Source organism: Gadus morhua, chromosome 17 (genome assembly GCF_902167405.1).
Source record: "Gadus morhua chromosome 17, gadMor3.0, whole genome shotgun sequence".
NCBI lineage: Eukaryota > Metazoa > Chordata > Actinopteri > Gadiformes > Gadidae > Gadus > Gadus morhua.
In genome coordinates, this window is record NC_044064.1 from 1945558 (window position 1) to 1972735 (window position 27178).

At 48.3% G+C, this 27178-nt stretch overlaps 1 protein-coding gene across 1 annotated transcript in view; it reads right to left on the reverse strand.

Moving 5' to 3' along the window:
* LOC115529572 (phospholipid-transporting ATPase ABCA1) overlaps window positions 1-27178 on the reverse strand; it is a 156781-nt gene that overhangs the window by 15735 nt on the left and 113868 nt on the right. Inside the window, exons 40-47 of the mRNA XM_030338370.1 lie at window positions 20891-21014; window positions 18989-19118; window positions 17638-17764; window positions 11542-11604; window positions 8205-8311; window positions 5813-5954; window positions 4503-4637; window positions 1066-1169 (exon numbers count right to left, since the gene is read on the reverse strand). Coding sequence (XP_030194230.1) covers window positions 1066-1169; window positions 4503-4637; window positions 5813-5954; window positions 8205-8311; window positions 11542-11604; window positions 17638-17764; window positions 18989-19118; window positions 20891-21014 — 932 coding nt within the window. The remainder of the gene's footprint in view (window positions 1-1065; window positions 1170-4502; window positions 4638-5812; window positions 5955-8204; window positions 8312-11541; window positions 11605-17637; window positions 17765-18988; window positions 19119-20890; window positions 21015-27178) is intronic.

The following is a 27178-nucleotide window of genomic DNA, read 5'->3' on the forward strand; positions in this document are numbered from 1 at the left end:
AGGACAATCCATTCACGTTTTTCAACAGAAACGGAAAAGACTTTCTGGTTCACGTGTGGCACGCTTTCAAGCTCATCCGCGACGCAGCAACAAAGTCACTGTCTGTCATTTCTCACACAGGTTAAGTTCGGGAGAAGCCTTTAGTCAGGAGTGGGGTGTGGGCCCTCCCCTCTGCGGTCCGTAGCATCCATCGCCGGTGCGTGTTTGGGGGCCCGGAGGTACTGGTTGAGTCATAGCCTGGCGGGGGCCAGACTCTGTGGAGCGGGCGGCTGAGCGATGGCGCCATTACGGGATTATGACTTTGTAGAAAAAATGAAAAAAAGGGGGCGATGAATGCGCCACTTGACAAACGCAAACACCTGGTCGTTGCCACGGACGATTGGATGCGAGTCAGCCGGCGACAACAACAAATGCGTGTGATTTGTCAATGGGGGGGGGGGGGGGGCGATGCACACAAACAGCATAATGCATGTACCCGGGTTCAGGGAGTAAATGACACAGAAACACAAATTATTTACATGCTGTTGTGAGCACAAGCCGAACGGAGGAGAACAACAAGACTCAATTAGACGAGGTAGCGCATGAGAAAATGTGCCACATATGATACCCGCACATCTCAAATGCAGAGTTTTAAGGGTCATTGGTTTAAGGATATAAGAAGTGCGATACAAGATACTTTCCTTTTTTTTTTTTTTTTCTCGTTCGAACTTGAATAATTGATTGAGAAATAAGTGAGGGTATCGAGAGTTGACGCATAAACTTTAATAGCGGCACTTCACTTTTCTCCGGTTGGGAGAGGAAGACGACGAAAACAGAAAGATGGCGTATCTCATAAAAAATGGACGACCTCAAACCAGACACTGGAAAACAACACGACTGAAGAGCAGAGGAAAAACAACCCGACACACAGCGATGACACAGTTCGGTTCACCATAGGTCGACCGCACGCGCTTTATACTCAACGTAACTAATGTACGATGATGAGTGCATGTGCAGCGTCGGTCTACCCACACACACACACACACACACACAAAGGAGGAGAAACTGAAACGTTGTGTCTGGTACCTGTGTGACGTGAGGATCACCGAGCGGCCATCTTTGAGGATGCTGAGGATGCAGTCCCACAGGAACCGGCGAGCCTTCGGGTCCATTCCGGTGGTCGGCTCATCCTACGGTCACCATGACAACACACGCTTTAAAAAGAAACGTCGCCCGTCGCTTCAACTCAATATCCCAGCTCAACGGCGACTGCTACGGGGATCTCGCAATTTCAGCTTTTCAAAAAAATAAACACTTTTTTGGGTCGGGGGTGGGGGGGTGGGGGTGTATTTGGGTTTGATATGGTTCATTATGTCTCGTTTAAGCCAAATGGGTGATTCTGTTCCTTAAAGTCCCTGGAAAACATTCCGGTTTTATTTCTTAATTACACCGCAAAACAAGTATTCTCAGCCCAATCAGCGGCGTTTGTCTGCACACACACAGTCGCTGTGGTCCGCTTGCCTTCTTTCATTAGAAATATTCTGAAGCTAACTGACAACCAAATGACATCAGCACATCCCTTACCTTCCCCCAGACACACAGACGCACACACCATCACAAGCGCTCAGACACAAAGACACACACACACATACAACACACACTCAGAACACACACACACACACTCAGACACAAAGACACACACACACACACACACATACGTACACACACCTTCAGACACAAACATACACACACACACACACACACACACACACAATGTGCAAGGCAATTCACACAGCCAAATGACTCATGATTTCCACACACACACACACACACACACACACACACACACACACACACACACACACACAGACACACAGACACACACACACACACACACACACACACACACACACACCTCCTTGGGGCTAGTCTGTCTATGCCCGATTAGAGAGTGAGAGGCCTCCATTGACTGGGTGAGCTTCATGCCTGGGCGGCACTCCACATCGCCCAAGGGGCATGTGTGTGTGCGTGTGTGTGTCTGCGCGTGCGTGTGCGTGTGCTCGCACGTGCGTGTGTGTGTGCATGTGTGCTGCACGTGTGGAGGGGTCTTTATCGCCATGCCTTATGCACCCCCTCTCCCCGCACACACAACTCCTCACGTTAAAAAGTGTATCTGAGGCAGCTCACCGGGGCCCCAGAGTCCCAGCGCTCGTACACCGCAGTGTTCACCCCCAGAACCCCCTGAGAACAACAACAGAGCCACTGACAACCCTGGCTGCCCAGCGGCCCGCTGTGTTGAAGTGGGAGCCAAACTGACACTCAATGGGGCCTCTGATTGCTCCGGGTCTGAAGGCTGAACGCAGGTTTGCACGGGGGGCTTTTGAAACGTGGAGATTTGGGAAGGTTAAAGTGTCGGGGCTAGAGGTTGTAGAATGTTGGTCTTTTTTAGTGTCTCTCTGTGTTCACATTTCTTCGTCTGGGAACAGGCCAGTGCCTCTCCTGCTGATACCAGGTGATATTTCCAACAATCCTCCTTTTAGAAATAAGCTGAACTCTAACAGGGTAACTATGAAAAAAATAATTATAGTATATTGTTGACCTCATAGCATAATTGCCTGAGTCATATTAAAGGTTCATCTTGTGTTGAACGTAAAAAATGCCCAAGTCAAATAGTCAGATAATGATTATGGAAGGGAAAAAGCACTCGGATTGGCTTAGGATATAGCCAATGAGGCGGTGCGAATCAACAGCGTTAGGGGAGTAGAGTTTGGTAACAATCACAATTTGGCAAAATATACTGAGACGGCAGTAGCTCAGGAGGTAGAGCGGGTTGGCTGGTAACCTGAAGGTTGTTGGTTCGATCCCTGGCTCCTCCTAGCTGAGTGTCGAGGTTTCCTTGAGCAAGGCACCTAACCCTGACTGTTAGCTCCCGACGAGCTGGCTGTCGCCTTGCATGGTTGACTCCGCCGTCGGTGCGTGAATGTGTGCGTGAATGGTGAATGTGAGGCAATATTGTAAAGCGCTTTGAGTGGCCAATGGTTAGAAAAGCGCTATATAAATGCAGTCCATTTACTAAAGATTTACTGAAATTCAGCAATTAATCACTTGACGGCATTTTGTATTTCAGCATTCTGATCCATATTAAGGACATTTTCAAACTGAATTTAAAATAAAACGAGAATAACGTTGACCGGGAGACATTTTGTTCTTTTCGACATTAAAGCGAGCGGACGTCTTTCCCGCGTCCGGGCGGAGGATGAGGTCGGCCCCGCCCCCCCGTCTCCCTGGACGCGCGTCCATAGAGATCTCCATTGTGTTGCTCAAGGACACTCGGGTACTGGTGGCATGGTCGTTGTGCAAAGGCCTTGAATTACACTTTGCGTGAAAGCCGTCAGTGTGGCACTAAGTGACCTTGACACACTCACACACACACATGTACACACACAAATACATACATGTAAACACACATAGATCTACAAACACACACCTGCACACTCACACACACACACACACACGCTCACACACACATACATTGATCTTCCCTTAACACATGGCTTTTCTCCTTGAATACAGCTTATTGTGAGGAACCTGCGTCACTTCACATCATCGTATTCTCATCAGAGAGCTTTTGCAGAAGAGAACGGGCGGTAGAGATCCAACGCACAACCGAGAAAAGACGGCGAAAACACCCCTGAGCAGGGCTTTATGTTTGTTTACAGGCCTGTGTGTTGTCTCCCGTTCCTCTCTCTCTGGCTCCCCCCCCCCCTCCCCCCCAAGGATCAGATTGGGTCTTTGATGAGCCAGTGAAATAGCATATGACTCGCGTTGAACCCCTTCAAAAAACATCATCTTCCTCCTCTACAAGCAATTAAGTCGCTGAATCTACTAGACTTTTCCACCGGTAGTTTGGAGAGGCAGGCGTCACACCAGAAGCCCCCCCGATCTAATTTCCCAGGAATTGAGTGGTGTTGTTGTTGTTGTTGGAGGAAACCATCCACCTGGTCAGTGCTGGCGAGCATGTGTTCTCAACGGACCCAGAACTCATGCATGAGGAGACCCAGAGAACACGAACAGCCCTCGAGCTGGTGCTGATAAGGTGGTGAGCACACATAGGGTACGCTGCAGGAGGTTGTCGCTAGTCTCATCATCATCTCCAAGATCAGATTAGCGTCATCATAGTTATCACCATCATTCTAATCATTGTCCTTTTCATTATCACCATGATCTTCAATTTAGTCCTCGTACTACATCATTACAATCATCGTCAGTATCAAAGTCATTATCACCAACAACAATGGTAGCACGTCTACGACATCCTCTTCTTCATCATCAACATCATCGTCATTATCCCCATCTTCATTATCATCGACACCCTCATCTCGACCACCACAGTCCTCCTCATCACCCCGACCATCATCATCATCATCTCCAATGCCACCATCACAGTCATCGTCACTAGCATCACTAACTTTAGCATTTGAGTTTGGATCTTTCTGTTGTCAATAAAGCTTTGTAAATCTCACCAGGAAGATGACGGGAGGGCAGCCAATCAGAGCCATGGCGGTGGACAGCTTGCGTTTGTTCCCCCCGCTGTAGGTGCCGGCTGATTTGTTGGAGTACTTCACCAGCCCCAACTTCTGGATTCCCCACTCGGCCACCTTGGAACGAGACAGAACCGAGACACAACAAAAGAGAAGGGTTCAAAGACAAACCTTTTGGAGCCGGTGTTTGCATTGTGTGTGCGACGCTCAGGAACTGCCCCCCCCCCCTGTGGAACCACTGTGTTACACGGCCCGCCCGCTTCAAAGGCCAGGCCCGGCCGCTGGCACCACAGTAAAGACCTTCATCGCAGGACTACCGGGACAAATCGCACTCTCAAATCCCTTCCCTGCAACCGGGACAGACTTAGCTCCGGCAGAATCCATTGATTCACGTCCATGTTGATGCATTTCATTCACTCATCCGCAATCATTAGGCGTTCCAGTGCCGGCACGCTTGTTTACCGTTGTACACTGGAGGTTTGGGGCCCCTCGCCCCCCACTCTGAACAAACAACAGATACAAACACATGATAGAGGGGAAAACACAGCCGTGGTGGGTACCGTGGGAAGGAACAGTGCACACAAGCCAGAACTTTATCACCTTTAAGAGAGAGGGGGGGAGGGGGGGGTGATCAAAGTGCTGGTACTGGGTTCAAGGCCTGTGGTTTTCTGCCGCCAGGCCATTTCTCCCTCTTTTGATCCCTTGGCTCATTTGCCTGCTTGCTTGGCGGGTGGGTGGGTCGGTGAGGGGGTTCTGGTGAGGTGGTGCGCTGGGTCCCCCTCCCCCACCCCGAACCTCAGACACCACTGGGGGGCTCGGGTTGAATAATGAAGAGGCATAAACCACAGGCTCCGGCTGCCGGCCCCACGCGGGGCCTCTTATTCATTATATATGCTCCCCTACTGGCCGGAGTTATCTATCACTGAGCATCCGGACCCCGGAGTTAATGTGTGCTCTGGTGGAGCGGCTGCTGGAGAAGAGTAATGGACACGTGCACGCACGCACACACACACACACACGCACACACACACACACACACACACACACACACACACACACACACAGGCGTATAAAAACCAACAGCCGTCCAAAGAGGGACCCGTTACTGTCTTGTTTATGCAAGTAGCTCCTTTGTCGCTGGTTGTTTTGTAGTCTTTTTAATTGAACCGGAGCTTTTATTTGTAAAGGAAGAGACAGAGAAAAAAAGAAGATAAACAATTTTGTGTGGGGGGCCAATGGGTGACCGGGTGGGTGGGTGGGTGGATGGGGTTGAGATGCAGTGCAGCAGTTACCATGGCAACCTCCTTCTCCGGCACCCCCCTCAGCCGGGCGTAGAACTGCAGGTGCTCGCGGCCGGTCAGCAGGTCGTCGATGCCGTCGAACTGGGGGCAGTAGCCCATGTTCTGGTGCACCAGGCTCATCTCCGACCGGATGCTGGAAGAGGGGTCGAAACATGCTCTCATTCATTTCCTTGAAGGAAATCCAAACCGAAAAACTATTATTCTTTTGGATTAAACAAAAAGGCTTTAAGCTCCAGGCTTTACACTCGACTCGAATTGCACAAAGGTTTAAAAAACGTAGGATGAGATGTGTTGTAGAGCACTTCCATTCGACCACCAGGGGCAGTAGTGCCATTGCCTTGTAGAGTAATCTACCGCTAGCTATCCTGAGGGTAGCCAGTTGCCAGGATGCCAAAAAGGCCTCAAATGGGTCTCTATGGGTTAAACACCCATAGAGACAGTCGCCAGTGACAGTCTGGTTGGGTGTAGGTCTAGTTGCGTGTGTAGTTGCGTGCGTGCGTGCGTGCGTGCGTGCGTGCGTGCGTGCGTGCGTGCGTGCGTGCAGCGCTGTGCTCACCTCTGCAGTCGCCAGTGACAGGCGAATCATTGCATGAGTCGCCTGTCACTGGCTGTTTGGAGTTAGCAGGTCATGTCAATCAAACGTTTTAGCAACAGGAGTGAGTGAAGGAAGCGAAGGCCTGAAAAGCAATACACCCAGAAGCGCGTGGCGAGCAGTTCAGCATGGCCCTGCCCATCGCCCGGAGCGTCCATCTTTAGGAAACCGGACTCAAAGAAAGCAAATAGGAAAAAACGTCCTTTTTCCCATTTCACGCTGCCATCTCCATCAAACGTTTAGGGCATGTAACACGCCGAGACAAAAAATAGAATCGATGGGGGGGGGGGGGGGGGGGGGGGGATTGGGTGTACTCGTATGCTTGCCGTTCTTTTCAAGCCTCTCGTTCGCCTGGAGGTGTAGCGCGAGATGTCTCTTTGATCTTTCAAAGGCACATTAATCAACATTAGCACCCCAGCGTGTGCACCTGCGCCTCCGCCGCAACACAAAGTTAATTAACCGCCGTTGTAAATTAACGACATAAAAAAAAGACGGCAAAAACGAACGCCGCTATGCGGGACGCGTGTCTGAGCGTGCGTTGTTGCGCAAAGAAGATGTTGTTTGTTGCAACGAGACACGGGGAAGAGAAAAAAGAAAAAAGGGAAATCACACAGCACCTCTCATCAGAGGCGGCAGGGCGCGGGTTGTTTTTGGACTTGTGCAGAGTTTTGGAGAATGATTGTGGCGAGGAGGAGACGAGGAGGAAGAAAGCAAGCAGCGGTAATGATGAGGCGCACGGCCGTGAAAGGGGATGGAAGACGAGCGAGACAAGATGGGGCGGGAGCTGAACCCAGACATGTGGGGTTGTGAGTTAAACCCAGGCAGGTGGGGATGTGAGTTGAACCCAGACAGGTGGGGATGTGAGTTAAACCCAGACAGGTGGGGATGTGAGTTAAACCCAGACAGGTGGGGATGTGAGTTGAACCCAGACAGGTGGTATGGAGCGGAGCCCAGACAGGTCGGGGTGGGATTTGAACCCAGACAGTTGGGGTGCAAGCTGAGGACTCGAGCTGAACCAAGAGCGGAGCAGCAGGTACACCGTGAACCACAGCTGACCAGGGGAAACAGAGATATACGTAGATACATACATAGATAGATATAGGTTGAGATACATAGAGCTGGATACAAAATAAATAAATAATGAAAGAATAAGAGCGACAGACCGACATATGGATAGACTACTGAGATATAGGGGAGGATTGACCTAGGTTGAGAAAGATAGAGCTAGATGGAAAGAAGGAAAGAAGAAGACAGACAGACGGACATATAGATGGACTAATAGACAAAGATATAGGTGAGGATTGATGTAGGTGGAGAAACATAGAGCTAGATGGAAAGAAAGAAAGAAAGAAAGAAAGAAAGAAAGAAAGAAAGAAAGAAAGAAAGAAAGAAAGAAAGAAAGAAATTGAGAAAGAAAGAAAGAAAGAAAGAAAGAAAGAAAGAAAGAAAGAAAGAAATTGAGAAAGAAAGAAAGAAAGAAAGAAAGAAAGAAAGAAAGAAAGAAAGAAAGAAAGAAAGAAATTGAGAAAGGATGAAAGAGCAAAATAACTAAAGGATGAAAGAACGAAAGAAAGAATGAGACGCAGACCAACTGATTAATAGACAGACTAATAGACAGAGAAATAGTTAAACTGCTAGTGTTTGCAACGAGGCAGACTGTAATCCCCAGGCGCCATCCCCCCCCCCCCCCCCCCCCCCCCACCCATACCCGGCCGGGCAGCCATCTTGGGAGGCTAATTATGATGAGTCGCTCGTCGAGGCGAGCGCTAATGCTAGCGGTTAGGGGCTCACCTGTATCCGTTTAGGTAGGCCTCGCCCCCAGAGACTGGGATGTCCCCCGTCAGCATCTTAAAGGTGGTGGTCTTCCCCGCCCCGTTGATTCCCAGCAGGCCGAAGCACTGGCGAGGAAAAGCGCAAGAAAATGACTACACAAATAGTACAATCGTTAGCGAAAATGGAGTGGGTGTGTTAGCATTTTAACCAAAGACTTTAAGGAACCGTGTTGTTTCTTTCCCACACAAGGCAGTAAAGGTTGTTAGTAGGCCAATTTGGTGCTTGAATTTGCGTGTATTTCTTAAAAAAAAACAACATTATTTCACAGTTAATTTGAAACCAGTTCAGTTCATCGGAACACGTTCGTATCTTAAACGACACACTGTCGGCCGATTCTGCGGACGTGCTTCTGTAGGTTTTAAACCAACCCCTTCGGATGAATCGACGTGGGACCGAGCAAGCATTCTCGCCTCTGTCCTGCCATTCTCCAAATCTCCCTGACCGCCAAGCGTATGGGAGCTTTTGCTTCTTTGTCGGGGGTTGTAGACGAAACAACCGACAAACCGGGATACAGCGGATTAAACGAGAGTAAGTATTGATTTTCCAAAGGTCACTATAGAGAACTATAGGAGCGTAATGCCTCCTTGACTTTGGAATTATGCTCTCCCGACCAGCCAAGGCCATCTGTAAATAGGCAGTTATAATTTGTTGCAAGCCTCTTCCGTTTGGAGAAGCATTGGTTTTCTTGGGTGTCTCTCTCCTGAGAGCTATAAAAAACACACAACAGGATTCTGATTATTCTGTGGCTTTCGGAAAAGTCGGGAGCACTCTTTTCCTCACTTTAAAGGAGAAGACATGGAAAGTTTCCACTAACTATACAAATCTATAATAAATAAATATTTAGTTAAAATCATATTCCCATGAATATGATGCAGACAAACAAGATTTATTATTAGTACGTGTTTAGAGTGCTGGAGTTTGTTTGTGATACACAGGTTCAAGTGAGTCAAGTGAATGTATATTTTGAGGCTGATGTCTTCGGTATTGAGATTTATTATGAATAAAAACACATTTATGTATGAGATCCGAATGTCAATGCCGACCTCAAATAAATAAATGAGACAAACTCTGTCGGAGTGATAAGATGCAATAACAAACACACAACTGAATCAATGGAGTTCCACACATTAGATGATGTATACGCTTTTTATACGTTTACATAAAAGAGCTACACCCTAACTTCACCACATCCATTATTTGGACCATTACTATCTGAAACAAAACACTGAAACACCTTTCCATTTTGGCATCAGCCTAATTACCTGAACGTTCATTCGTCTTTTGATTTGGCAGTTGGCATCTTTTCAAGCACAAAAGAGGAAATAATATAATACTGTATTGACATCATTACTTCTTTATACTGTGCATAAAGGTCGATTTTTGGAGATTTCCATTGTTGTTATTAAACAATAAATTAGCTTAACCTTTTATCCAAAAAAAAGTGTGAAATAATAATGTGGGGTAATTCTTATTACTCTCCAGTACTGCGACGACAATCCCCCCTCCAGTCTGGTGTTAGTAAAGTATCGCATGGTTGGACTGCGGAGCATCCAGGGCCTAAGAGCTTATGCATCCTCCCCAGCCTAAAAGCGTACGAGCGCTAGAAAAACACATCACGCTCCTATATTATATTATGGGATGGCGATAGCCCTCCGTCTCACAGCTCCCTTGAAAGCGGCTGACGGGAAGCATCCTCTCCAGTGACCTAGCTTAGCATCGGCGGCTCCTGCACGTATATTTGATTTCTGTCAATCATTCATCCCCGGCTGTCTGTGACCGGGGGCGCGGCGAGAGGTGGTTTCACCCACGAAAGAGGCAATGCACAGGGTAAATAATGCATGAAAAGCACGCTCTGTTAGTGTGTGTGATTGTGTATGTGTGTGTGAGTTTGAGTGTGTGATTGTGTGTGTGTGTGTGGGTGCATATGTGTGCGTGTGTGTGTGTGTGTGTGTGTGTCTGCGTGTTCTAAAGATTATACCTTACATCATTCTGCTGCTCTTTACATTTGGGATTTGGGGCCAACGACCAAAGGTTTGACTTGGTGGCGACGAGCCAATCGGATTTACTTGCCCGTGTCAGTGTATTTCAGGGCTGTTGTTTGAGTGTGTTGGTTCAGGCGGGGGTGGTGGTGGGGGTTCGCCTCAAGACTTTTTGTGTGCAAATTTTGACACCGGCTTTAAGCGAGTGTATAAATATGAAAGTATCCTTGGCATCCATGTGGGGGCGCCATTGAGTAGCATTACTCCACGTAATTCACGATAAAGAAAAGACGGCCGTTACCACGCTACTGTATTTTCCAATTTTCCAGATTTTTCTTTGTCGTAAAGCACGTGCTTTACGACAAAGAAATTAGAGAAAAACAGGTATAACGTGGTATAACGTGAAATGAAGGCACCATCGTCCAAGTGTAGCATTATCACGTGGTCGATTAATTACTAATATAACTGTGGCAGCCAGAAACGCTTAGGGAAGACTCATCGTGTATTAATTGACTCCTTTCAACGAGGCATTGAGATAAGGGAGCACAACCCAGGTGAATATCCTTAATCGTTATACATTCATCATTTTGTGTATAATTGTATGTCTGAAACAAACCAAATATATGATATGCCTCCGAAACAAATCAATCAAATTTGACAATCGCCTATAATATACAAATAAACACAATATGTGTGTGTTTGTGTATACAGGCTGCAATACTAACTAAGGATGTTTTTGAAACAACGACTTCAGCAGCTACCCTTCTCCTCTGAAGTGGGTAAACTAATCAACGCATTGTTGCACGATAATACATTGAATTTAAACGTGCAATCAGCTGTTGTTCCTCGCCTCCCATTGTTCCGATAACCTGATGTTTTGGTGGAGTCTCATGGTTCTAGTCCAACAAACACATGAGAACCCTGAGACTCAATCAAATCCCAATTGAATCCCGTCGATATAATAAGCAGTCAGGCAAACACGGCTGATTGCAGTTTGAATGTCTCAGTTATATTGCAGCAATGAGGTTGGACCACCAACCAACCAATTTCACCTTGATATTATTATATCAGCCCAATAATAAAACAGTTAGGCTAAAGTTTCAAGAAGCATGTCTTCACTACTCTTCTATTCTCCAAAGTGTCCATGTCTCAGTGAGGGGTAAAGTCTGGTTGTGTGTAGGTCTAGTTGCGTGTGTAGTTGCGTGTGTGTGTGTGTGTGTGTGTGTGTGTGTGTGTGTAGTTGTGTGTGTGTGTGTGTGTGTGTGTGTGTGTGTGTGTGTGTGTGTGTGTGTGTGTGTGTGCAGCGCTGTGCTCACCTCTGCAGCAGGTATGCCCACGCAGACCCGATCCACAGCAGGGGTCTTTTTCCCAGGGTACACCTGTGGTGGGGGGAGAACAGACAGGTGAGATCAATCAAGCGGTCCGGCCAGCCTGCCCTGGTGGGGGGGGGGGGGAAGAGAGAGAGAGAGAGAGAGCGAGAGAGCGAGAGAGTGAGAACGAGAAGAGAGAGAGAGAGAGAGAGAGCGAGAGAGTGAGAGAGAGAGAGAGAGAGATAGAGAGAAAGTGGCAGAGAGAAATAGAGAGCGTGAGACAAAGGCGAAGAGGGATACTTTAATGCATTAAATCTGAGTAGCGATCATTTACAAGTATGACGGTGATGTTAGTCACATGGTTGGTGGTGATGGGAGGGTCTTGGTGGAATGCATGATAAAACACGCTGTGTAAGACAGGGTGTGGGAGCACACGTTGACAGGGTACCCGTGTTCCAGAGCGGGGAAAAACAAATCTATGTCCAGGCGTGAGCGAGAAGTCCTGTTTTCCCGCGGGAGTCCGAGCAGAACCTCGACAGAACGCTACCTACAGCGACATACATCCCCCTCTTCGGTCTCACTTCAGTCTTTCGAGGGACGCTCGTGTTGTTTTGACATCGGATGACAACGCGTCGCGTGCAGGGACGTTCCAGCGGCGCACAGATGTGCATTCCTCTCATCCACGCAGCCCCCCCCCCCCCCCCCTCGGACCTCCCGGTTGGGCCACGGCGGCAGATGACAGGCGAGAGATGGCGTGCGACGGCGTGTGGTGCGTGAGGGGTTTTAATCACATACGTGGAGTTGTAGAGAGGCGTCTCGACGCCGTGGGAGGGCAAACCACAGCGTTTAAAAACGGTGAACCTTATCCTCGAAAGAGGCGACGCGAGAAACCCATTCCGACTCTTAATGGAAGGCGACACGCTTCCAGGTATAAACGGGTAATTAGTGTTGAGGCGAATTACATAGGGAGGAATGGGAACGGTCCCCTGGGATCTGATTGGATGGGACTTAATTGAATCGCCCATCAGACAGGGGAAGGTCAATGACATGTTGTATATAAATTGTCATATTTCAAACGCCATTTGCATACGGCAGAAAATACGGTGCTGTAGTGAATGGTATTTTTGAGATATCTGAATGTTTATCATCTGAATGTTTCATAGGTACATAAATAGATGCATAATATCCATTTTTCGTGACTTTATTAACTCAAAAGCTGCCATGGCACCATTGGATTGAGTCACGTATCACGTAGTGTACACACAAAGAATGACAGCAACGCCTCGTTTTCAATAGAATCAGTCATACCAAAGGAGAACGGAGCACTCTGCAGTCTGACTTTGAGTGGACCCCCCACCAAGATGACGTAGCAGACCAAGAAAGGGTGAGAGAGGCGAGGGCCGGCTCTCACTTCAAACCCCCCCTCCAAGCTCCGCATCCCCCGGCCCCTGACGACTGGCCTCAGAAAGCTGGCTCGCGTTCGACTCTGAACTTGAAACTTTTTCGGATAAACTTTGAGCAAAAAAGTTTTCCGGAAATGAAATCGAGAGAATGTCGATGAGAGAGCTAACGATCCGTTGAAGAGAGACGGATATAACCTGGGATGACACTCGGGACGGGACGACGGCTTCCGTCGTCGCTTCACGTAGCGACGCGGCGTTCGGGAGACGTTTCAAAGACTGTGTTGTTTGTTTTGGTGTGATGTTGTTTTGACAGAATGATGTGACAGGTACGGGGACTTTTTTATAATGAACAGAAACACAGGGGGGAAGGATTCGCTCCTGGAAAGAAGGAACAACTGTTATTCTTTTGTTTTTCCATGGCTCTTGTTCTAATTAGACGTGTTGTATTACGAAAGTCTATACGATCATACATTACCGCGAAAGAGGCGCCATTGAAAAAGGCTTGGTGTTAAATCCTGATAAACAATTGGAAAGAAAGAATTTATTCTGCAAATGTTCATAATTTTTCCTGCCTAGTAAAATCTGAATCAAAATAGCTTGACGAGAGCTGTATGTCTTCGAAGCGAACGTTTACACAAACACACAGTAAACAACGGTGAACAACAAGGGGCTCACCATTAGTAAGGGCTGGGAAGTTCACATCAGGCTTTCAGGGCGTGTGTTTACGACCACTTATCACAGCCTAGCGTCTCAGAAGTGCTCAGCACAAAAGCCCTTCTACGGAGAGAACACAATGTCTAAATTAAGTTGTGTAAAGTTAAGTTATTGCCCTGGCGTTCACACATGTCAAAGGACCTACTAAATTGGTGTAATGAATTTTTTTCCAACACCCATCAAGGGGGTTGTAGCCTTCCGGTGTTTATCCTTTTGTTCGTTGGAGTGATCAAGAGAGACCTGGACGGCAAAAACGCTAAGTGCTATAGCTCTACAGCTAGCAGTGCATATTCGGTAGCTCTACTTCTTACAGCACAAACGCTACAAAGTGCTATAGCTCTACAGCTACCAGAACAGATGCTGTAGCTCTGCTAGTTACAGCACAAACGCTACAAAGTGCTATAGCTCTACAGCTAACAGAACAGATGCTGTAGCTCTACTAGTTACAGCACAAATGCTACAAAGCGCTATAGCTCTACAGCTACCAGAACAGATGCTGTAGCTCTGCTAGTTACAGCACAAACGCTACAAAGTGCTATAGCTCTACAGCTAACAGAACAGATGCTGTAGCTCTACTAGTTACAGCACATAGGCTACAAAGTGCTATAGCTCTACAGCTAACAGAACAGATGCTGTAGCTCTACTAGTTACAGCACAAATGCTACAAAGTGCTATAGCTCTACAGCAAACAGAACAGATGCTGTAGCTCTACTAGTTACAGCACATAGGCTACAAAGTGCTATAGCTCTACAGCTAACAGAACAGATGCTGTAGCTCTACTAGTTACAGCACAAATGCTACAAAGTGCTATAGCTCTACAGCTAACAGAACAGATGCTGTAGCTCTACTAGTTACAGCACAAATGCTACAAAGTGTTATAGCTCTACAGCTAACAGAACAGATGCAGTAGCTCTACTACTTAGAGCACACATGCTAACAAGTGCTCTCTACAGCTAACAGCATATATGCAAACCGGTGCTATAGTGACACCGCTAACAGCACATATGCCGACAGGTGCTACAGCGCTACGGCTAAAGGCTAGTGGCAGGGGGGCACACAGCAAAACATTTGTCCAAGCCAAGATAGATGAGCGGAAAGGGGAGAGGAGGCGCACAGGATCTGACAAATGACTGATGGCCCATCGATCGCTTCAAAACACACAGTGAGATTTACGGCAGCCGTGGGCCTGGGGCATATGGCCGCTGAGGCCTGGCGCTCGTTGATCAAACCTGGGTCCGGACCGTAATCAGACGGGCCGCAGCTGTGGTCAGCACACAACCCATCCCTTCTCCCCCCGACACTGGCCTTTGGTTATAGTGTAGACCAGGGGCGGTGGTCATGGGAGTCTGCCTGGTATGAAACACACCAGTGTTGGATCACCGGGCTGAGATGCTACTGGTCTCTAAGAGGAGCATTGCCTCCCTTGTAAGGGATGATTTTTGTTCATGTAAAGGTGCGTTCCCTGCCGTGGGTTTTGTTTCGCATGTTAAAGCACTGTTAACTTTTAAGTGGTTTAATACCCATTATATAAAAATAGCACACAAAAAAAGATTTGATTGAGGGTGTAAAATCGTCATAGCAAGAGAAAACGAACAAAAGGCAGCAATAAAGGAATGTTTCAAACTGGGAAGGCGTTTGAAATGTACAGCCAAATGCAATTTCGTCGATTGCCGCTGACAGACCCACTTAACCGAAACCCTTTCACCCAGCGCCTGCTAACACCTCCGACGCCTGTGTCAGTGTGTCGTGCCTGCCCGACAGCCGAGGTGAGCGAGTCAGAGCGAGCAGGAGAACGCCAGACAGAGTGTAAGGTAGCGGCGCGCTGCCATGAGAACGACACGAGGCGAGTGTGCGGCAGGAGTGAACCTCTCCAGTCCGCCCCTAGACATCTGTCTGACATACCCAGTGTTAGAATCTCGGCCACGGGAGTGGTGCGCCACGCTGCGGCGCAACCATGGCAACGACCACGAAGCGCAGGCCATGGTTTGACCCCCCCCCCCGGTGCGCCATGAAGCCACTACAGGGCCCTCGCTCCCCTCCTAGGGCCACTTAGCGGACGCTCGTGGGAGTGGAAGTTGATTAAAGCCAAACGCGAGCCATGAGCATATGAAAGTGTCATAATGATGTTTTTTTTTCTCCATCACAAGGGAAGCATCTGACCGCTGATTGGTTGAGCGCTATGGACCGCTCCTCCGCCTAGCGCTGACGTATCTACACACTTGTGGGTTCAGCAGCACGGATAACTCACCCGACTGGTGTGGATGCATCTAAACTAGGGCTGAATGATATGGGGAAATAATCTAATTGCGATTCTTTTGACCAATATTGCGAATGCGATTTAATGTGCGATTTTTTATAATTTATTAAGTTCCTTATGTTGTGTATTATTCACAAAAAAAAAAAAAAAAACATTCTTTAGTATGACCAACACAACATTGGAAGCAGTCAACATAAAAACTTCTCTTTCCTTTAGGCCAGGCCGATGTGTTGAGAATAATTTATAATATAAACTTCTTTATTTAACTATTGAATTGTAAAATAAAAATACTAATAAATGAATCGTACTGGTTTCCAGCCAGTAACGGTGACAATAACTTGATCGGTTCAGCACCATAGACAGCGCCCTAACCTTGCGTTGACGCATATACGCACTCGTTGGTTCAGCACCACGGATAGCACCCTAACCTTGCGTTGACGCATATACGCACTAGTCGGTTCAGCACCAAGGACAGCTCCCTAACCTTGCGTTGACGCATATACGCACTAGTCGGTTCAGCACCAAGGACAGCTCCCTAACCTTGCGTTGACGCATGTACGCACTAGTCGGTTCAGCACCACGGACAGCGCCCTAACCTTGCGTTGACGCATATACGCACTAGTCGGTTCAGCACCACGGACAGCTGCCTAAACTAGCGTCGACATGACCCTAAACTGGTCGGGTTAAGCAACACGGAAGAGCTCTCTCGCCTAGTTTCCACATACCCCGACACAAGTCAGTTCTACTCCAGCCCGACAGACATACAGACACCCGAGTTCGACACCTTCACCGGTTGTGATGCAGCAGCACCTTCTTAGATACCCTTTCATGCGACAGAATTGTAAACTATAGGGACGAACAACTCGATGTCAACACTTCGGCATACCAGACCACCACTGTATACATCCTTCAAAGTTTGTTTGTGAACACATGCAGCAGCAGCCACTGTTATGAAGTCCCCGGGCGTGGGGATGCACAGGGTAGAGTTGTTGTGTCAGCAGAGAGCAGGATTTATTGGTAAGGGATTGCCGGCCCTTGGGTTGCGTGGGGCCCTCTAAAGTGCCTCTCCCCCGCGTTGGATCAACATAATTACAAAACCAAATTGATAATAAACAACGTGACCCGTGAAATAACGACCGGTGCTGGGGCAGAGATAAAAATAACCGCGAGTGACGTCTGTGACACTTTAAATGTTTGAAGACTGTCAGGACCGCAGAGTCACAACACCAGCCTCTACAAAAGACTCAAGACTCAGTTGTTCAGAGTTCACCTGTACCCCCCACCCACCCCTCTTACACACTTACTGTATGTTATATGTCCTGGCACTTAATGTACGCATTTAGTGTATGTTGTACGTCCTTACAATTAAAGAAGGAATCGTGTCGCATCTTATCCTAGCTATCTTTGTTATATACCGTGAATGGGTTAACCTAGCGATTGTTAGTGCTTGGCACTTGGATCTATGAACATCCTAACTGTACCGACATCGATATATTGTTGTTTTCTTCTGACAAATATACTCATTGTAAGACCCCTTTGGAAAAAAGCGTTGTTCCCCCAAATGTAAATGTAAATGTAAGACTGCAATGCATTTCTTAATACTGCTCTTAAATGAACCCTGGCGGTTTGTTGACGGGGGCTCTGATGGTGGCTCTCCTCTGGACTGAGGGAGGAGACCTGCAGCACCAAAGGGAGGCTGAGCACAGCGAGGCGGTTGGGACAGGGTACCTTGGTGAGATCTATGATCCGGAGCAGGTCTTCCTGCTGTGCCGGGCCCTGCAGGACCCGCTGGCGTTCCAGGGCCACGTCCTCGTCCTCCTCCTGATCCTGAGATAATGACTTTCCCCCGGCCGCCCTGAGGGGGAGGAGAGGAAGAGGAAGAGCGCAATGAGGTTAGTCACCGGCGCAATAATATCAGAAGCGGGAGTGGAACCTTTAAAGGGGAATCGTGTACGTGAGCTAAGGAATCGTGATGGCGGGCTGGGGATGGGAATAAACTAATGTCTCCGGAGAAAACAAAAATCTGACGTAACACAGTTGTTTCCTTGTAATGTAGTTTCCTTGACAACCCAGCTTTGCATATCAATTAATCAGCCACCAAATGATTTGGCCAACTGATGAAGAGTTTGACGTGTGCATGACAATGCAATAAGCGATCATAGCTTAACAAAATATAAAACATCGGCTTTTCCAGTGTTACCTTTACATATCTTGAAGATATTTAATCATTTGAACCATGGTTCATACCATGGAAAAAGCTCTGATGATCCAATGAGCTATAGCTCATATATACATAACAGGACTCACTGTCATGAAGGGCTAAACAAACACAGCTAAGGAAACTTGACAACTGCGTACATTTCCCCTTGACTGCTGTTTATTCACAACCCCTGATGTCATTGTTGCAACGTGTCACTGAGGAGCAGATACCGCTGGTGTCTGGCTCAAGGACAGCAGGGTGTGTGCTGAAGGAGGAGGAGAGTAGAGTAGAAGGAGAGGAGGGGAGGAGGAGGAGTAGTGGAGAGTCGATGAAGAGGAGAGGCTGAGGAGGAGGGGGAGGAGGAGGAGGAGAGTAGAGTAGAAGGAGAGGAGGGGAGGAGGAGGAGTAGTGGAGAGTCGATGAAGAGGAGAGGCTGAGGAGGAGGGGGAGGAGGAGGAGGAGAGTAGAGTAGAAGGAGAGGAGGGGAGGAGGAGGAGTAGTGGAGAGTCGATGAAGAGGAGAGGCTGAGGAGGAGGGGGAGGAGGAGGAGGAGAGTAGAGTAGAAGGAGAGGAGGGGAGGAGGAGGAGTAGTGGAGAGTCGATGAAGAGGAGAGGCTGAGGAGGAGGGGGAGGAGGAGGAGGAGAGTAGAGTAGAAGGACAATAGAAGGAGAGGATGAGGAGGAGGAGTAGAGGAGAGTCGATGGAGAGGATGGGGGGAGGAGGAGGAGGAGTAGAGTCGAAGGAGAGGAGAAGGAGAGGACGGGGAGGAGGAGGAGGAGGAGGAGGAGGGGAGTGGAGTTGAATGGCGAGGAGGAGCACGAGAGTTGTAGATGAGGGGAGGAGGAGGAGGAGGAGGAGGAGGAGGTGGAGAGGCCTACCTGGGTTTGCAGAAGAAGTTGTACTGGATGAGCAGGGTGAAGATGAACATGACAGCCCCCTGGATGGCCATGGCGCACAGGTTCCTCCCCACCATGTCCCAGCCCAGGGGGTCTTTAAAGCGGTCTTCGCCTGCGGGAGGAAGAGACAGGAAAATAGGAAATACCAGCCACCGGAAAAGGAGATACAAGAGAGGCCATTGTTTCTATGAGGGTTTGAATGGCTCTTTCATCCATTTTTAATGGTGTCGGCTAGCCGTGGCCGTCATATCAAATTCAAAAGCCCCGGAGGTAGAGTTAAAAGGACGAATTGCATTACAGAGTGGCGCGACTTCGTTTTTATTAACCGCCCCGGCCAGCTCCCTTTTAAAGCATTCGCTTCATTCCGGTAAGTGCATTTGGAGAGCGGTTTGAGGGTTCCTTTGTGATACCCCCTTAATTTAGCTTTCCAACCTCGCCTCAAAGAGATCCCTGCGCCCAGTTTCTACGGAGGCGCCGCGGAGATCCTCCACATTCACCCTCAAAGAACCACGCGGACGAATCTTTATTGTGTCTTTTATACATGCACCCTTTCTTCCTCATCTTCCAACAGACTGTCTGTGTGTGTGTGTGTGTGTGTGTGTGTGTGTGTGTGTGTGTGTGTGTGTGTGTGTGTGTTTGCCTGTATGTCTGTGTGTGTGTGTGTGTGTGTGTGTGTGTGTGTGTGTGTGTGTGTGTGTGTGTGTGTGTGTGTGTGTGTGTGTGTGTGTGTGTGTGTGTGAGAGAGAGGATGAGGGGGGCGATGGTGTGGGGTTGGCCTGGGAAGGCATGGGAAGAAAGGAGAGCGTTTTCAGCCTCATTCTCTGGTAAATCGCCTGCCTTCTCCACCACCGGGTCCATTTTAAGTTGTGATTGCTTTCCTCGTCATGCCCTCCACTGCAGCCTTGCAAATGATTCATCAAACCCCGTATTTTCACCCTCCTTCTCCGCTCGAAGAGACAAGACTTCACCTACAGCGCTTTCACGCATCAACTTTTGCTTTTCGTTCTCACCTTGAATATCCACCCACAAGCTCACCCCCATCCCTTTCCTCCACGACCCCGTTTCACCCCGGCTACCTCGGTTCACCTCCTTTCACACGACTCCACTAACTCCCATCAGCCCGCTCACTCTCTTACACAACTTATGTTCACCTCCTCTCACTCTCCTACACAACTTATGTTCACCTCCTCTCACTCTCCTCTCACTCTCCTCCACTACCTCTGTTCGTCTCCACTCTCACTCCTTCCCTACCTCTCATCACCCCCGGATCCCTTTCCTACACCTCTTATGTTCCCTCACTATCCCTGTTCACCGCCTCTCAGAATGCTCCAACACCTCTCCCATGCTCTTGTCTTCCCCTCTCCCCTCATCGTGTCTACCTGTCACTACCTGCTAACTGTCTAAATGTAATGGCTGTGACAGGTGTGTGTCCACTGGGAGAGAGCAGTGGGCCTCGTGTAACTGAACAAATGCTCCACTCTCATTGGCCATTGATTGGTACTACGTGGTACCGATGGCGTGCCGTCCCTCTGAAGGAACTGAATGAGCCTTTAGATGAGTTGAACTTTGGGAGAACTCATTTTATTGCCCCCCGCTCCCTTGAGGACTTAAAGTGATGAGGACCGATTAAAGGGAGCGTGGAAATTTGGCATCATCGTCTGACTCAAGACTGTAATATTGGCATTGCACTCGATCAAAAATACAACCCTACGATAACACATACATACATTTTGCTTCAAGGTGGAGTGATGGATTGGAATTAAACGAGTCATTACATTCTTCTCTCTCAAGACATGGTTGCAATCCTATCTTTTTAAACGCCTACGCTGTAATAGAAATAAAACGGAAAAACCAACCGGAAAAATAAAAAAGGACGTGCCTTACCAAAGCTGCTGTACAGATTGGCCATCGCCTCGTTCTTGGCCATGTCGATGAGTCCACGACCCAGGCAGAAATGGGGGAAGATCAATAGCACTTGCTTCACAATGTCATTGATGCGGGCCACACTCTATTGGAGAAAGGCAAAAGGCACACAGACACACACAGACACACGGGTGAGCACGTGGACTACAGAACTAGGACAATGAAACCCGCAACAGCACCACGCGACGGAGAGGCCTGGAGGTAGGGGGAAGTGATGCCCGTGGCAATCTGTCTGTCTGGCCCCCGGGGGGGGGCTGAGATATCCGGCGACTGCTGGAGGGGGTTGATATGGTTAGCAGCAGGGGGGTTAGGACAGGGACAATTTTACAGAATTTTTTCGCAAATCCGAAAAAATTAAATGAAAGAGTATGCGCTTTTCCATCCACTACTGTAATGAATATTAGGAGTGGATAAGCAGTAGGTGCCAGTAAGCCTCTTGTCGGGTGCTATTGTACCACTGAAGAAGAAGACTGCGCGATGAGATGACCTCATTTAAAGGGCGACCCCCTCATTGGTCAACGCGTGTCCGGTTTTTCGCAGCCACCCGTTTCTCGACTCCTGAGTGACATTTAAGCAACGCAATTTCAGCATCATCAATTATTCACACTTATTCTCCGGATCTGTTTACATTGCACCGAGTCGCATAAATCTTTTGTTGACACGCCGACTTGTCCTCCTCCCTCAAGCATGAATAGGTTATAATTTTCCGCAAACTGAACTTGGATGTAAAAACATACAGACACAAAGACAGACAGAGTGAGAGAAAGCGAGAGAGGGAGTGGGAGACAGCGAGAGAGAGAGAGACAGCGCGAGAGAGAGAGAGAGAGAGACAGCGAGAGAAAGAGAGAGAGAGAGAGAGAAAGAGAAAGAGAAAGAGAGAGAGAGAGAGAGAGCGAGCGAGAGAGCGAGCGACAGAGAGTGGAAGAAAAGGTCACACCATCACACAAAGAGAAGAGGCTCTGATCACATGAGCAACCGAGAAGCGATGCACTGTCGTGTCCTCGCCACGGCTGCGAGCCGTTGCTGCGAGCCGTGGCTAGCGAGCCAAGGCTAGAATCAAGAGTCTTGATCCACGACAGTTGGATCGTGGGGAGACTGCAAAACACACCGTCCGCCGGCTGAAGATAACACCACTCCACTCCGCCGTAGTCGGCCTCTTTGTTGCTTTGTTATTTCAGTTTCTCTTCTCCACCTGTCCACCACATGTCCTTAGCCCGCCTCCTCCCCCATGAGCCTCTCTGTCAATCTCCCCACCCGCGCCCTAGTCCCCCGTCCCTCCCTCCCACTACAAACCAGTTCATTCCTTTGTCCCCTTGTCAGCTTTCTTTACTGTCATGTCCCTTTTTTCCGGGTGCTTCTGTAGCTGTTAGTGTTTTTCCGCCCGTGTGTTGAACTTCATTTTCTGAGCTTCTTCATTAAAAGCCTTTTCGTCCGTCACATTTCCCCCAAGTATTCCTCTCCATTCAGACCCGACCCCCTTTTGTTCCTGCTGCCCTGTCAGCTACTGGTCGTGACCTCATCCCGCCGTACACAGGCTAACGGGGGAATGACGGACGGACGGGCCCCGGTCCCAGCGACACAACAGACACGTCTGTATTGACGCACCACCCCGGAACAACACTAATGGCCGGATTGACCGTGCTTCATATTCTCGTGTCCCTGGTTGTTCCATTTGCATTCCCCCCTGCCGGCGGCTATAATCAAGAAGCGCCCGGTGAAACCACACTCCCAGTAATTGTATAAATAAAGACAGAGTGGTTGAGGGCGACGTCGCTGAGTGACAGCCCGGGGGCAGCAATAAAGTGATAATGAGGGCAGGGAGAGAGAGGGGCTGTGTGTGTATACAAGGAGGGAGGAGACCCCAAACAAGGGGGTGAGGAACAGGGGAAGATATAGGAGGAGGAGAGAGGAAAGGAACAAAAAGGAGAGAGGGAGTGAGGAGCGCAAAGGAGGAGAGGACAGGGGAAGATAGAGAAGAGGTTGGAAGAGGAGGGAAGCAGAGAGATACCAGTAGGGAAGTGGAAAGAGGAGTAGTAGAAAGGAGCTAGGATAGAGAAGTGAGGCAAGCGAAGGACACGAGGGAAAAGGTAAGGAGAGAAGAATACAGGAATGGAGAGGGCAGGCGATGAGATTAACGGGGAGATAAGGGAAGGAGAGGTGTAGGAAGGGAAGAAAAAGAGAAGAGAGGCGAGGCGAGGAAATAAGAGTCAAGGGAGCGAGAGGAGGAGGGAGGAAAGGGAAGGTAAGACATTGCTGACAGGGTGAGGGAAGAGAGGGAAGAGGGGAGAGAGACAGTGTCCACATGATGCAAAGAGCTACACAGATGAAGAGACACAGACACACAGTGAGGAAATAGAGTATTGGCACGTCTGACTCCTGGTGCCGTTCAAAAGCAACTTTATGCATTATGCATAGCGCCTCAACACAGTTTTCAAAGGACTTTCTTACATCCAGAGAGACTATAAATTAGTCATTTGTACTTTATTTCTGGCAGGCCAAGAGGAAGGGCGATGACAAGGGCGGAGGTGGCTGATGTTACAGTGGAGGGAGGGAATGAAGGGGTGCAGTTGAATACTTTGTCGATTTACAGTTCGATTCGATGTCGGTGACCCATATTGATATGGTAGGAATGCGTTGAGATAGGTTCTTCTCGTTTTCCGCCAGGGAACACTTACATTTATAACAATACATATATATCTAATCATCTTCAGGGCAAAACTGCTGAAAAGCGACTTGAGTTTCACATTGTTTTGGTCACACTCAACCATGGACAGGTCCAAAACAGAGGCCGGATATAATTATGTTAACAGTAGATATGATTAACATGTTCAGCTGGCAGTGAATATTGAATTAGTTAAAATAAAGATTGTATGCTAATCTAGGGTTTCCAAACATTTCATTTGTGGCCTTGCATGTCAAATTACTCCCACAATGATGAAACCCGTGAAATGCACCACATTATACACTTCATTCAGTATTGAGCCATTTCGTCATTGTCAACTTTAATAGGCCTTCAATTTCATTTTTCATAATTCCTTTCCAATAATCCATCTGGGTCTCCCATGGTCAAACACCAATGAGATTATCCGACCAATCACATGTAAAAACTACAAATAAATCCTGTGCTTCAAGACCAAACAAAACCAACTAGGCGTCTGCATACAGAGAGGAGGAGGAGGAGGTGGAGTCATGCGAGTTTGACGCGGCCACCGGCCTGCTTTCTCTCCACAAACAACAAGCGAGCAAACCATCGACCCCGTCGACGAAGACGTCGGTGCTTAAACCTTCAGGGGCCCGAGCCGCAGGGCACGGCGTGTATTTATCACCGTGGCACTCATCTGCATACACCGGACGACCCTGGGGAAGATTTAGAAGGGAACGTCGCCGCCAATAACACAGCAGAGCTTAAATGGCACCGCAGCACTATGCTGATGAATAAACATAGGTTTTGGCTCAGGACGGTCGGGGGGGGGCGGGTTCAAAGTAACTCGAAAAATCTTTCAGTTTGTGTTCACATGGGTCGTTCATGTTTAATGCCTGTCTTGGGAATAATTAAGATGATAGAACAAGAAAAAACACATCAAATGAATTGTAATAATCATAGTAATGATAGATGACCTCCATGTTTAGTGAAAGGCCCCATCAGCCTCAGAAAGAATTGTGGGATAAATTGTACGAACGGAATACATGCCTGGATTGCAGGTCGATGCTTGACAAGAATGGGAGCTGTCTGACTTCTGTTGGCCGTCCATCGAGGAGATCAAAAAAGCAGAATGCTCTGCAATTTTTTCCAACTACACCCAACTTTTGGACAGCGAGCCTATAAATCATATCCAAAGGCCTGGGGTGGAGGGGTGGTGGTGGCAGAGAGATAGGGTCTCTATGGGTTTTGTCTGCCCCATATTGCCGCTTCCCTGTTCCCCAATGCCATCGACACCGCTGGGAATCCCATGGAGGAACACTGAAACTATAACACACACCACAGGGAATGCTTCCATGAACCCGATGCGAGGAAACAATGAACAATGTTCAAAATGAAATCCACTCTACTGTTCGAGACGCGGTCCCCATTCCGCCCGGTCGGAAGAAGTCCGTTATCGACCCTCTCACAGTAACGTAGTTACTGGGAATCTTTGTTTCTTTGTACATATCAGACTACTTGTGTGCCTGTATCCAACTACAGCACAATTGATTTCCATTCCGGTTATACACGCAGCAATGCAAAGAGAGCTATCGGCGTCTTGGTCAAGACCAGGCAGTGCTCACCGACAGACCGGTAGGGCAGAGATGTGTCTGTCGAAGGAAACGTCCCGAAAGATTTGACCAACACAGCCGGCTCTATACAGCTAGCCTCCAACTTCATAAACTCAGACAGGTCAGCCCAGATGCATGGACACACACACACACACACACACAGTGTTGTCTTCAAATCTCTTGGATTCACTACAGCACTAGCTCTCTCACACACACACACACACACACACACACACACACACACACACACACACACACACACACACACACACACACACACACACACACACACACACACACACACACACACACGTTTAGACCAGGTGTCGGTTGGGTGGGTAGAGTTTTAGAGCTTTTCATGCACACAGTGCAGTTCTGGGATTTGAGGCAATCCATAGGGAACAGGACACTCCCAAGGTACAGAAAAAAATAAAGAAATATATGCGCGACACCTTTCCCGGGGCCCGTCGTTGTCGTGGAGACAAACTAGGACATCTGTGGGGGCCCGCGCTCCTCTTTGACTCCTCTGGGGTTTTAATATTTTATTTCATTCTTTCCTCGAACAGAAACAATCTGTGCCATTCTCTACGGTACCGTGCGGTTCAGAACCCTCCCCTCCCCCCCCTCGCTCAGAAATACATAACGCCGGAAAGAGAGAAAACACAAACTGCAGAGCGTCTCCGTCTAACCGCCCGCTCCGACGACGCAAGAAGAAACAAAATGGTGGCCGAATGGGGGTAAAGGTATCTTTCGAAGTAAACAGTTCAAAAAGGGTGTAGCCCTGTTGCCAGCTAACTGGGACACGCTGGCGAGCTGTATTTTTATATTTATACAGAGTTACACGTCCGGTACATTTCCACAGTGTCGAGCGAAATCAGGGAGAAACAGACTTTTGTCCAAGCGCTGATACCCTGGAGACGAGAAGGCGAGAAGCAAGAAGCATTTGCTACGGCACATCCTTGTAAATCTAGCGGCAGGCGCACTATCCGTTAGCATACTCCCAGCGTCAGCCGTTCATAATAAAGCTGCACGTTTCCCAACCTTGCCGGCAAATAAAAAACAGTGAGCGGATCAAAACTTCATAAAGACGTAACGGGGACATCTTCCGACGAAGAGAGACCCATCAGACAAAGGAACATCGACGATGATATCATCTGCATACAAACAGGGTTTGTCTTTGGTGATGGAGGTGGTGGTGGAGGATAGGGGGTTTGACCGGTGAACAGTTGTGGGTTTGAAACCCAAATTACGCCGTCTACCTGAGCTGCTATTGAACTATAAGCTTCTTAAGCAGTTCATGTGCTGGTGACTTTGGATCTAAGCTTCTGTTGACACCTACAAAACAGGACTAAATAGGAAACTTTGAGCCAGCGCTGAGGGGAGGCAGAACGGAGAGGTCTGAGTCAATCGCTAGCTGAGGTACGGGACATGAGAGAGGCTGAGGACCACGACTCTTTGTGGGGGAAGTGCTGCCTGAGACTGTCTGAGGTTCTCAAGAGCGCCATCTGAATAGGCCGGTGGGTGGGGGTGGGCGTTCGTCATCAGAGGAGACTCGTGACATACGTCAGAGCGAAGACATGAAGGGACGGCGCCGGATGAGGAAGGCGAAAGGCAATCAGGGAAGAAGAGGGACTTGTTATTTGAAATGAAGATTGAACTCAAAATACGAAACTAAAAGAATGCAAACAGAGAACCAAGGTGTATTGGTAATTAGTCAATATCCAGCTATGGGGTGTGTAGATGGGGAGTCCAATTCAGAACGGATGCTGGTCAACATCTCGCTCTCTTTGACTCTGTTCAGCCTCTCAACCGAAGCGGACATCATTGAAAAGAGAAAATAACGAAACGCTTTGAAAATGGATGGCAATTTTTTTTCCGAGAAATATACAGCACTAGCTCAGCCCAACGATTAAACATTCAAGGGAACTGAGCCAAACCAACACGTCTGCAAAAGCGCTTGACTGTGTAAAGGAAAAACATTATTACTACATTAAT